Genomic DNA, 13,109 nt, shown 5'->3' on the forward strand with positions numbered 1-13,109 from the left:
TCCCCTGATCATGGTGGCAGTTGCCAATTTTGGACTTGTAGGGAGATGTCTTCCACCAATGGATCCAGCAAAGAAGTTTTGAGGAAGAACTGCTTCATCCTCCATATTTGATCGAGCAGGGAAATGTCTTCCATAGCTGGATCTAAGAAGAAGTGATTGTTGATGAGTGGGTTCAGCAGGTGCCTATTGATCTTGAAGCTTTTGTCAGTGTCAGCACCTTTGTTGTCCACTGTGGGTGTTTGTTGATCAAATTCATTTGTACCTCCTGCAATAGGGTTAGTGCAATGTGGTTCCAAAGAAATGACATGCAGGGGTATAACACCCAATCCCAGTGTAACAGGCTGAACAACAGATAAACTCTCAGAACATGAATCAATTTCAAATTCAGAAACAATATCAACCACAGATTCAGATTCATGTTCAGTGCATGGAGAATAAACATACGAATTTGATATCAAAAATTGATTCTCATCATGCAGAGAGGAAGAATTAAAAACAGACTCATCAACAATACAATCACCAACATACCTATCAACAGCATAATCATCGACAGCATAGTCAAAATTAGGTATGTTTTCCTCCACTTCCCTAAAGATTGGAAAAGTGGTGGAAGATGAAAATTGTCTACCTGATTCAAAATTACTGCTTATACCTGCCTGGTCCTCAAGATCTTCAGCAGTCTCCTCAGGTGCAAGAGTGGGGTCATAGGGCGATGGGAAAGTAGGTGGCGCAACAATAAGCTCATGACTCTTCTCCCCATCTTCTATGTTGATGCCACTATCATCATCATCTGGAATCTGAACAGTCTGAAATGGGAACTCTGAATCTTGAGACTGTTCCTCAGTGAGTTGAGTGGCCATCTGCCCTATCTGATCAGTCATACTCTGAATGGCAGCTCCTATTTCTTGCTAGAACTGCATGTTCTCTTGCTGAAACTGAAGGTTCTGCATGGTCATCTGCTCCAACAACTCCTGCAATGTAGGCTCAGAAGTAGAAGGCTGAGGAGCTGTTTCGGCAGAAGCATCATATTGCTGACTCTGATATTGTTGGACTGGTGGAGGCATGAAAGTACTCTGGAATGGTGGTTCTTGATATTGATGCTGTGGAGCATTATACCATCCCAAGGTAGGGTCATTCCATCCAAGACCGTTGCTGTAAGCATATTGCACAAGGGAAAATTTGCTCAGAAACTGATGCTCAAGATATCCCAATCGGTAACGGATCTCAGAGGAAGAGAGTCTTTCCAATCCTTAGCTGCTCCTTGTAATGAATGCGGAAATGCGCTCAAGAAAATGTAATCAAGAGGGACATCTGGAGGCTTCATTGAAGAGCACATGATGTGGAGCTCCTCCAAATGTCTGTGTGGGCATTCTCCTGCAAAACCATGAAACTTAGGCAGCAAATGTATCAGTCCAGGGGTGAGATCGCAATGAAGATCATCCTCCTTAAGTGAAACCGGCTCACAAAGAGCACTCTCAGAAATTAGAGGATGAGTCATATTGTTCTCAACATAGAAATCAGCAGAATATGAATTACAATCAGAGTAACATGCAGAAGGAGAATCATAATCAGAGGCACTAGCAAAACAAGCAGTATTCACGAAATCAGAATAGGTAGACATGGAAAAAGAAAAATACTACAAATTACGAAACAAATAAAACACAACACATTTATACATGCAACACGCACACACAAAACAGAACATCACATCACATCACAACACAAGACAAAACACAACACACACAAACACAACAAAAACCTAAGACCGAACCATTGGTCCCCGGCAGCGGCGCCATTTTGATGAGAGGGTCGCACCTCCCAACAAAAGTTGTGCATAAAAGAATGCAGTATAGTACTAGGAAGTGACTCCTAGGTCGTCTCTCAAGGACCAAATTGTGGTTCGAGTCTTACGTCAAACACGTAGGGGGGGTTTTGTAATTTTTTTGGTTGCGGTAAAATTAAATTAAACTGAAAATTAAATAAAACACGACCGAATATAATTGAAAACATTAAAGTGCATGAAAACTTTTAAAGAAAACAATACAATAGATAAATATTCAAACACAATTCACCACCCAAAAGGAAGAAAATCAATTCAACATACAATATAAAATATTTTAAGGCAAAAGAAATAAAAGAAAATGAAACTTCTCTAAAATTTACCCATTCATCTACAAAAGAAAATTGAAATTTGCAAATGCTTTTAAAAGTCCTCCTTGCCGTGACACTTCCATTCCATGTATTTCATTCTAAAAAAAAAATCAAAATAAGTGAAATACTTGCCCCTGGATACTCTTTGGCCGTGACATATGTTGCATGTAGAGAAAATTAAAATAATTGGAATGCTTCTTACACTTCCAACATCTATCATATTTTAATCACCATATCTCCATTCATTATCCAAAAGTAATTGAATTGATACCTTCTCTTGAATCACCACCGTACCCGTGCTACTCCCATGTGCCTTCAAAATGAATCACCTCATGGACCCTACAATATGGCAGCAACAGCTCCTACCTACTCCCATCACCTCTTCATCACCCCGTGACCTCCTAGAGCATTCTCGTACACACCATTCTCCAATTCCAAATTCCATGTGAAAAGAAGTTAGCTTTTCTAAGTGGAATAAATGCTTCCAATGACCGAACCCCTGTGATGGGACGTGCACACCACTTCATCCAATCAACATGCTCCTTATAATCACTTCTTCATTTCCCGTGCTGCACTTCTTCAAAGCGTTCCAACGTGCGTTCTACACACACCAGTCCATTTCTTGAATCTCGTGCTTCACGTTCCAGCTCCACCTAGTCACTTCTTCATATGCACACCACTGCCCCAGTAATCACCGTGCTCACCACACACCTTCTCCAGCACCTTGAATCACCATTCCCGTACGTTCCCTGCTTCTAGCTCCACGTAATGCTTGCTTTAGTGCTTCCAGCTCATGACACCTCTACTTCCACCACGTCTCAGCGCAACACGCCCAACTTTGCTTCACTTCTTCCAGCTCCAACACATTACCGCTTCCCGTGACAACATCAAGCAGCGCATAAAAACCGTGAATGTTGTGCAGACCGTGTGCCTCACTTCTTCTAAATAAAGAAAAAAAATGAGCTTTTCTAAAAGAATTTGGATCCCCTCTGCAATGTGACAATGTTGAACATAAACCTTGCACTCTTCACAACGAAAATTAAATAAGCATTCTCATGAATCCAGCGCTTGCAAAAATGAAATGGAAAAATTCAAAGTGTGCTTTTTTTTCATGCTGAAAAACGTTCAAAGCAAAAACTCCGAACCAAAACCGAGAGTGAATACAGTGTAAAAATCCAAAGTGGCGGCTGGGGCCCTAAACTTCTAAGACCGTGTGTCCCCTTTTTTAGGGTAGGGTCCACAAAAATAAAACCCTAGGTGCCAAATCATTAATTTCTAATTTTGGGTCTAATCTAATTTACCAAAAATTGACCCAAAATATAAGAGTTGATTCAAAAATTCTAAACTACTGAATTACAATTTAATTAATTCAAAAATGTTTGTCTGGAGAGTCTTGAATTTATTTGGCAATCTTCCTGATGTCCCAAAATGTATTTCCGAAATTTTCCTGCACTTCAAAAATGCACTTAATCAGCTCAGAAAATCCAAATTAGCACAATTACAAATTTCCGACCAAATTAAGCAGAATTCGGAAAAACGGGGAAATAACAAGCAATTAAACACAATTCCCTGGTTTATTTAAGTGCAAGAAACTAAACATAATTCAAGAAATAACGACTCATCACTTGCCTCTTTCATTTTGGATTTTTATGCACCTTTGATTGAAGCCTTTATTGCTTTCATGCTTGAATGTTCACGCGGTTGAGGGGACGATGAAGTGTTTTATTTTGATGCCTTGGGAATGAAAAGGAGGCAAAGCAATTGGTGACATGGTTGGTGCAGGGATGTTACGGCTAGTAGAGGGAAAGTAGCTAAGCTTTTGGAGATTTTTTTTTTTTAGCAAAGTGGAACGGTCAAAGTAGGAGGGCTGAATCATAGGATGGAGAGAAAGCCACGGTCACATCCAGCTGCAACATGCCTTCTTTCTTTATTAGTTTAAGTATTGGATTTCATGTTATCCTCTTATTTTGTTATTTATTTTTAGCATTACAATTTGCACTCACTTTGAGCATTTAATTTTAATTCCAAGCCACATTGGGTATTTAATGTTTTAGTTTAAGTGTTAGGTTTGATTGGCATATCATGTGTTTTTTTTTTATTTTCTACATTCTAATTAGTTCACACATTTTGTTTTAGGACAATTTACTGTTTCCATTCACTATGTTGTCCATTCGGTTTTGTTCGGCTTCTTTATTTTTTTTGCATTTCCAATTTCCTCACTTGTTTTAGAAATCGTTCGGTTACAATGTAGGATCGTTTGGTCATCATGCTTTGTTCATTTATTTCAGTGTTTTCAATTATGTTCGGTTGAATTTAATTTCCAGTTTTAATTTAGTTTATTTACAATCACAAAAACACTTTCAAAAACCCCCCCTACGTGTTTGATTTAAGACTCGAACCACAATTTGGTCCTTGAGAGACGACCTAGGAGTCACTTCCTAGTACTATACTGCATTCTTTTATGCACAACTTTTCTGGGAGGTGCGACCCTCTCATCAGTGGCCAAGAGGTGTTACGCCACTATGCTGAAGCGGATTGAAGTAACGGTGAGGATGTGTGATCAGAGAGAAGCACGGTGGAATGGAAAATGAAAGTGAGGGAGTGTTTGGACTCTCTAGCCTATGACTTTCAAGAGAGAATAGTTTCTGATTCAGAAAAACTCAATTCTCATTAATCTCAAAAGTACCAATACAAGAGAGGAGCTGGGTATTTATAGTAACCCATGCTCTTTACAAGCTAAAATACGTGCACAATAAAATGTGAAAAACTACAAAAAGAGGACATTGAGAAACACATCAGGCAGGATTCCATCATACCCTCCCTCTTAAAAAAAAGATTTGTCCTCAAATCTGGCAATCGCCTTATGAAGAAGCTCCACACAATCTTTGGGAGCATGGCCATCTCGGAGTGGCCTTATTCTTTTATATCCACTTTTTCTTCCTCCTGGATCAAACACAAATCTGCAATAAACATCAAATATATTTTCAATTAATATCAATCCAAGAAAGAATTTTTCTATAAAATCAAGGAAATAAGGACTTCTAATATTTTGTTTTATCACATTTGGAAATTCTAGAAGTCCAAATTCACTTTTGTCTTGAGTTATTTCTTTCCTAAAAGATAAGAATAATTCAAGATTTGAATTGTCATATTTTGAAAAAGTTTGCATAGAATATGAGATGACAATTTGTTTGAAAGAGAAGTCCATATTTGAAGAATAAACCATGATTGGAAAAGAAGTAAAGATTTGGACACCTTCCCTTTTAGGTTCTATAGTCTTGGAAAGAATAGAATTTGTCATCAGCAACAATTTCTCCTTTTCTTTCTTCTCTCTTTCTTGCCTTTCTCTCTTTTCTTCTTTTCTCTCTTTTTCTTTTCTTTCTCCTTCTTTTCTTTTCTCTTCTTCTCCGTCTTCCTTTTCTTCTTCCCTTCTTCTCTCTTCTTCTCTTCTTAATTCCTCTCTTCTTCTCTCTTCTCTTCTCTCGTTTTCTTCTCTCTCTTCTCTTATTTCCTTTCTTCCTTTTCTTTTCTCTCAATCTCTTTTTCTCTTTTCTTATCCTTGATCTCTTTAAGTCTTGCCCCAAATTCTAGTTCCCTACGAAGAAACCCATGATCATTTAAACTCTCAAGAAATAATTTTCCATCGTCAATGCAATCCCTAATTAGTTCTAGGTTTCTTTTAATGCTTGAAGGCACAAACTTTCTTCTCATGCAAGCTTTTAAATCATGCCAATCAAGTATGGAGGACTTTTTACCTTTCCTAACATGATATTGTCTTTCATCCCACCACTCACTTGCATGCTCTTCTAACTTAGAGAGATATATGCTAAGAACATAATATTCACTCTCTCCATAAAACCAAGGATTTATTTTATCAATTTCTTTTTCCCAAGCTAGGTATGTTAATGCACCTATGTCTTTACCAAAGGATGAAAGATTCCTAGCTTGTTTAAACATTTCATCAACATTATCTAACCTAGAAGACCAATATGAACTATAACAAGACATCTTTGTTTTTAAAAGTTTTCTTTGTGTGAAAGGTATACAAGATTCACACTTAGACAAGTCCCAGGTAAGAGAGGTGAGTCATGAAGACTGCTTAAGTACCAAATCTTACCTTGCCAGAAATGTCTTAGGTTACTTCTAGTTACCCTTTAAACAAAAAAATCACCTTTAAAATCAAAGAACACAACTCACAAACAATCACAAACAATTAAGCACAATTAAAAGACTAGACTCTCGGACTTTAATGTGATAAGGCTTAGAGTTTAATCCCTTTTAGCCTAAATCACCCCTAAACGTGAAACACAAATTAAAGTTCAAACAATCAAGAAAAGTTGCCAAGAGTTGAAAGAGCACCAAGGACTCTTCCAAAACACTTGGACTTTAATGGCCTTTTACAATGCAGAATAAACCCAATCAAAAAGCTAACACTAGCCTATTACAAACCAGATTACACAAAAACAAATTCACAAAAAACAAGCTATGCTACTAGTCTTGTTCTTGAACGTTCTGGGTACAGTTCACTGCTGCAGGGCTTCACTTGATCAAAATATGGCCTTCAACTACCTCTCTCAGCCTAATCAGGAAGTTGCTTCGTTCACTCCTACAAACACTATTGATAACTTGGATCAGTGTTCAGTCAAACAGATTGCATGAGACAACAATATGCATTATAAAAGAAACTTCGCTTTCTTTTGGCTGCACAAGCTTTCCAAGCTTTCCAAGCTTTCCCCTGAGATTCTACTACTGCTCAATTAAACTCCAGATAACTCCATTTATTCTCTGGCCTTCACCATGTGCAAGTGTTGTGTTGCTTCTAAATGCCTTTCAGGAAAGAACTCCTATCCCACGTAATGCTGCAGTTTATCTATACACCAAGATCCCAGAGAAACAAAAGAATCAGTATTTATAATATAGCACAGTTCAGATTGGATTATTATCAACACAGAAAATAAATCCTAGCCCTAATCTAAACTTTCTCCCTACATTGGTGTTTTTGAACCCTTAAAGGACCATTGCAGCTTCCAAACAACAATTACAACATCCAATTTATTAGTCTGAATTGACTCAAAGAAATAGTTTGCCTACGTTAAATTTGTTAAGCCAACAATAACACTAGACCACCACTATCACTTAATGTATGGGTGTCCAAACTTGCTAAACCAAATTCAATTTTCAGGAAAAGTTAAACCATATGATAACCAAGCATAATATTCAATCAAATATGGTTAACTATTTCTAATCAGGCACAAATCTAACACGAAACTACACAACAGAATGAAGAAACTCCCTATTCAGCTTGGTGTAGTTTATGTAGGTAACAAAGCTCCTTTTTCTCCACTGTAGGTATTCTTGTCTTAGATTTCCCACACGTACAAACTGCTTTTGAACAGTGTTAATCAGAACAAAATCTGCACAACTAAATGGTCAGCACATTGCAAGTTCAGAAGTTATTTCAGCACTTAAAACAAAAACATCTCTCAACAAGAAATTTGGTTCTTAGATGCAACCACACAAAACTCACAAAAATCAGGTCTATCTCTGGAAGCTTAAAGCACTCAAAAATGAAAGGTTTGGAAGGGAGATTCTCCCTTGGCAGTTCAAGGCTTGAAAGTATTTTAGACCACCACCACCTAAGATGCTACCAACACAAACCTTCTTTCAAATTCCAGAAACCAAAGTATAAAAGCTTCTCAATCAAGAATGGCTAGGCTAAGGTCAGAAATCAGAAACCAGAACAGAACAGGACAACCTCCAACAATGTAAGCACCAGATAATGAAACTGACAGCACAACAGAGAAACTGACTCAAAATCAACTCTAGACCAGATTACAAAAGCTCAATTAAAGAACAACAGAATAGAATGCACATGCATTGAGACAAAACCAGGAAAGTCAATCAAGACAAACAAGAAACAAAGCAAAGAATAAGGTGAGCACGCAAACAGAACCAAACAAGGGATCTAGAACTGATTAAGAAAGCAAATAAAAAAAATGCAGCAAGGAATTGCAAAACTGGTTGCTGAACACAGGTTTCAGATGCAAAATTGAACTTGTCCAACAATTGCACACTGAACTCCACTCGAACAAGTTTAATGATGCTTGTTTTGATCATTCAAGTCCAGTTTACACAATTTCATAGGCTTTTACTCAAATTCACATGTTCAGTTCCTTGTTTTTCTTTTCAGAATTTGCCTCTTTTGAACTGATTTACTCAACTCATGCCTTTATTTCATTTTGGACCAAAACAGTGATTAACAATCATTGAAACAACTTAGTTCTGCAGTTTAGAAAGTGTAAAAGACGGTTGGCAATGACTCTAGGATTGAATGTACAAAATTCCAGCAATGATCTACTACTGAAATGAACAAAAACAAAACAAAAAAAACTCAAGCAATGAAATATGCAGTTCGGCCTACTGCTTGCAAGTAATTTCTGCTGTGACTTTCACACTAACAACCAAGCTAATGCTGAGCATATCACGGCTTTTCTGGTTGGCACTTTGTTACTAGTCATCTCAGCATTCCAGCTTAATTTTAAAAACGCAGAATAGCTTCAATGTTCAGATTCAACAGCTTATTAAAACCAGAAGTTCACAACAGAAAATTCAAATCAGATCTGCTGCTCATTTCATGCATCCGAGCTCTCAGTATTGAATGTCATAGCTCATACGGTATGCACATTGAACATACAATCAGATCACCACAAACACAACTCAAATAAGAAGTACAACTTGACGTTATGAACAAGAAAAATCAGCTAACATGATGATGACAAATTTATGAACACCGAAAAACGGCGCCATAAACTTGTTTAACAATCGGCAAGTATGACCGAATCGTATCAAGTAATAAAACTAGGTAAGACCAAGTATCGTTTTCCCAAAGGACTCACGGCCTAGTTAGTTATATGATTTGTTGATTATTTAAGACTTGTAAACAATTGATTGTAGGTTTAAATGCAAAAGACAGTAATTAAACATGCATGCATGAATTTGATCAATGGAAAAGAGGAAAACAAACACTTTAATGAATTAAATGGATGATGTTGTTGGGGTTATCAATTTCATCTTATCCACTCTCATATACTTTTAGGAATTTATCATTCTTTTCATCAATTGCTAATGCCACTCTCTAAAACACCTTGCAAGAAGGCCTATCCTTAATTACGAGTTCATACAATTCCTAGCATTCCTAGTAATTAGTTCTGAAGTGCAGGAGCTTAAAGGCAACCAATATGCTAATGGGGGAAATTCCCCGGATCTAGATTTCCCCGTACGTTCCCATATCGACAAAATCAATAATCATGGCAATGAATGAGTTAAACAAAGCAAGCATTAAGCAAAGAGGAAAAACCCTAACTAAAGATGAAAGAAAGCATGTATCTTAATATAAGATGTTAAAACAAATTCCATATATGAGAGTTTCACAAGACTACATTGATTCCCCAACAACAATACAAGGTTTAGTTCACCATATTCATGGTGAAACTAGATGAACAATAATGAAAGAATGGAAGAGATAAAAAAACCCTAGAAAGAGAAGAGGAGAGCTGTCACCATCTCCCAATCTACCCCCAAGGGGTGAAAAGTGTGTTTCTGCTTCCTCCCAGCCAAAGATACCAACCCTAGGACGTGCAAGTCCTTAAATAGGGCATAAAAATGACATAAAACAAGTCCAAGCCCATAAAAACAAAAGAAAACCGGTCCAAGCCCACTTAGAATGGCGCTCAGCGGTATTTTACAGCTGAGCGGTAATACCACATGATCCATTTTGCCCCCAGCTGCTGTTTTTGCCCCTCAGCGGTGATTTTGGCACCTGAAAAGTGCCGCTCAGCGGTATTTTACCGCTCAGCGCCACTCGGTCACACTTTTTATGCGTTCTGGTTGGTTTTTCAGCATTCTGGTTGACTTTTCTGGTTGACTGGTTGACTTTTCTGGTTTCTGGTTGACTTTTCAGCACTCCAATCATTCGGTACATCAATTCTTCTTTCAAATCATTCAATTCGCCTACAAAATCAAGGGAATCTTGCACAAAAACATTAAATTCACTTTCAACTCTCTTATTCACAAAACTAAAGCAAAAATATGAGTTCAAGCTAGTTTATAAGTCTTAAAGGTTGCTTTTGGTATCAATTTTAAGCATAAAAATAACGGTTTTTCAACTGTTATCACATGACGACTATGACAAAACATAATTGGAATTCGAAACTGAAAGACTCAAACAAGAAGATTCACCGAATTAAAATGAACTAAGACTCAAAAGTAATGACTCAAGCACAGGAAACGCAACTTGGAAACCTAAACAGATATGAAGAGATTCAAAACACGAAACACAAACAAGATTCACAACAACTTAAATCAGAAAAACAAATCAAGACATTAAAGGAAAATGATGAACAACACGTAAATGATGAAAGCGTAACAGAGACGCGAAACAGAAACGCGCACCAGAAACTCAGAATCAAGACAGAATCAAATGACAAAAAAATTATGAATCAGACAAGACCGAATCGAAACAACTCAACTCGGAATCAAGAGAAAACAACGGGAAAAGGAAAAAGAAATTGAAGACAGAGAACGCGAGACAACTTACCTCTGAAGCGTGAACGAAACTGAAACGAGGGAAGACCATGAAAACATGAGGGTGGAAGAAACACGTGGAAGCAGACGCGTGAGGAAAAAGAATATTAGACTCAATGATTATGATTGGATGGGGATTCATTAAATAGAAGTTTGTTAGAGGAGGGAGAGGGTGCTGTCATTTACGTATTCTCTGACTTCTTCTTTTTGTCCTGTGCATTTCTTCACTGTTGCCATTTCCTTTTCTGTTATATGAACTTTTATACTCAGAATATTTGGAGGCCGTTTTTTTACAGAGGATTACGAAAACCATTATAACGTCATTTCATTCTCCTTCCCAAATTTTATTACTGTTATTCTCCTTGCAGGCACAAAACAGCTTTTAGAACTCATCAAGGGCATTATGAATGGTTGGTCATGCCATTTGGTTTAACCAATGCCCCTGCCACCTTTCAAGCCCTCATGAATGACATTTTCAAGTATCTGGAAAAGGTGTGACCATGAATAAGGACAAAATTGAAACTGTGATGCAATGGCCAGTTCCCACCAATCTCAAGCAACTGAGAGGGTTTTTGAGACTCATAGGTTATTATAGAAGATTTATTAGGCAATATGCCTCTATTGCTGAACCTCTAACTAATCTTCTAAAGAAGGACTGTTTTATATGGACTGACGAAGCCACTCAAGCTTTTGATGCTTTAAAAGCTGCTGTTACTCAAGCCCCTGTGCTAATTCTTCCAGATTTTTCCATTCCTTTTGTGTTGGAAATTGATGCTTCAGGGTCAGCTATTGAAGTAGTGCTGATTCAAAACAAACATCCCATAGCATATTTTTCCAAGAAATTGAACCCCCGACTTCAACGCCAATCTGCTTACGTAAGGGAGTTTCTTGCCATTACCGAAGCTGTAGCCAAGTTTCGACATTACCTTTTAGGGCATAAATTTGTGATTCGAACAGACCAAAGAAGTTTAAGAAGTCTCACTGAACAGGCCATTCAAACACCGGAATAGCAGAAATGGTTACATAAATTGCTGGGGTACGATTTTACGATAGAATATAAATCGGGCAAGGACAATGTGGTTGCTGATTCTTTATCCAGATCATTTCTTATGGCATGGTCACAGCCCCAACTAGATTTCCTACCAGAATTACGAAAGGCTCTAAATACAGATGAAGAAGCAAAAAAAAATCATTACGAATTGTGTAGCCAACAAGCAGGTTGTTCCACATTATGCAGTCCATGATGGCTTACTTTACTGGAAGGACAGGATAGTCATACCTGCATCTCCTGAATTAGTTCACAAGTTGCTTAAAGAATTTCATAATTCTCCTATCGGTGGGCATGCAAGAATCACAAGAACATTTAGCAGACTTGCTCAGCAATTCTATTGGCCTGGAATGCAGCAGGATGTGAAACATTTTGTTCAGACTTGCTTGATCTGTCAGCAGGCAAAATCAGTTAATTCTCTTCCCTTGGGGTTACTACAACCTTTACCAGTGCCAACTCAGATCTGGGAGGATGTGACAATGGACTTTATCACTAGCCTTCCAAATTCTCAAGGATATACTGTGATAATGGTAGTGATTGACCGACTCTCCAAATACGCTCACTTCTGTCCTTTGAAAGCATATTACAACAGTAAACAGGTAGCTGAAGCGTTTGTCAAAACTGTCATCAATTACATGGGTTTCCAAAGACCATTGTTTCAGATCGGGATAAGGTGTTTGTAAGTCAATTCTGGCAACACTTATTCAAATTAAGTGGAACTACCTTGCACATGAGCACAGCTTACCACCCTCAATCCGATGGACAGTCAGAAGCTCTTAATAAATGTTTGGAGATGTATTTAAGGTGTTATACGTATGAGTCTCCTAAAGAATGGGTCAAATTTTTACCTTGGGCTGAGTTCTGGTACAACACTGCTTATCATCACAGCAGTGGTATGACTCCATTTAAGGTAGTTTATGGGAGAGATCTTCCACAATTGACTAAATACACTCCTCATGCTTCTGATCCTCCAACAGTTCAAGATGACCTTACGATGCGACAGGAAATGATTAGCAAACTGAAACAGAATTTATTACGATCACAGCACACCACATGAAAAAATATGCTGATGTCAAACGGAAGCACATGGACTTTCAGATTGGTGATTTGATGCTGGTAAAGTTACAACCGTACAGACAAAATTCAGTGGACCTAAGAAAGAATCAGAAATTAAGCATGAAATACTTTGGCCCATTTCCTATCATTGAACGAATTGGCTCTGTTGCTTATAAGTTGTTGTTGCCCCCAACAGCAAAAATTCACCCTGTCTTCCACTATTCTCAACTAAAACCTTGCAGGGGAGATCATACTCAGCAATATGTTCCAG

At 37.8% G+C, this 13,109-nt stretch overlaps 1 protein-coding gene across 1 annotated transcript in view; it reads left to right on the forward strand.

Annotated features, from left to right (window-relative positions):
- The window catches only part of LOC148202712 (uncharacterized), a 51,465-nt gene extending 40,345 nt beyond the window's left edge, over positions 1 to 11,120 (forward strand). The window contains exon 7 of the mRNA XM_088109678.1: positions 11,103 to 11,120. Coding sequence (XP_087965804.1) covers positions 11,103 to 11,120 — 18 coding nt within the window. The remainder of the gene's footprint in view (positions 1 to 11,102) is intronic.
- Positions 11,121 to 13,109: the final 1,989 nt, after the last annotated feature.

This window comes from Vigna umbellata, chromosome 3 (assembly GCF_029865625.1).
Source record: "Vigna umbellata cultivar VRB3 chromosome 3, Vumbellata_1.0, whole genome shotgun sequence".
NCBI classification, from domain to species: Eukaryota; Viridiplantae; Streptophyta; class Magnoliopsida; order Fabales; family Fabaceae; genus Vigna; species Vigna umbellata.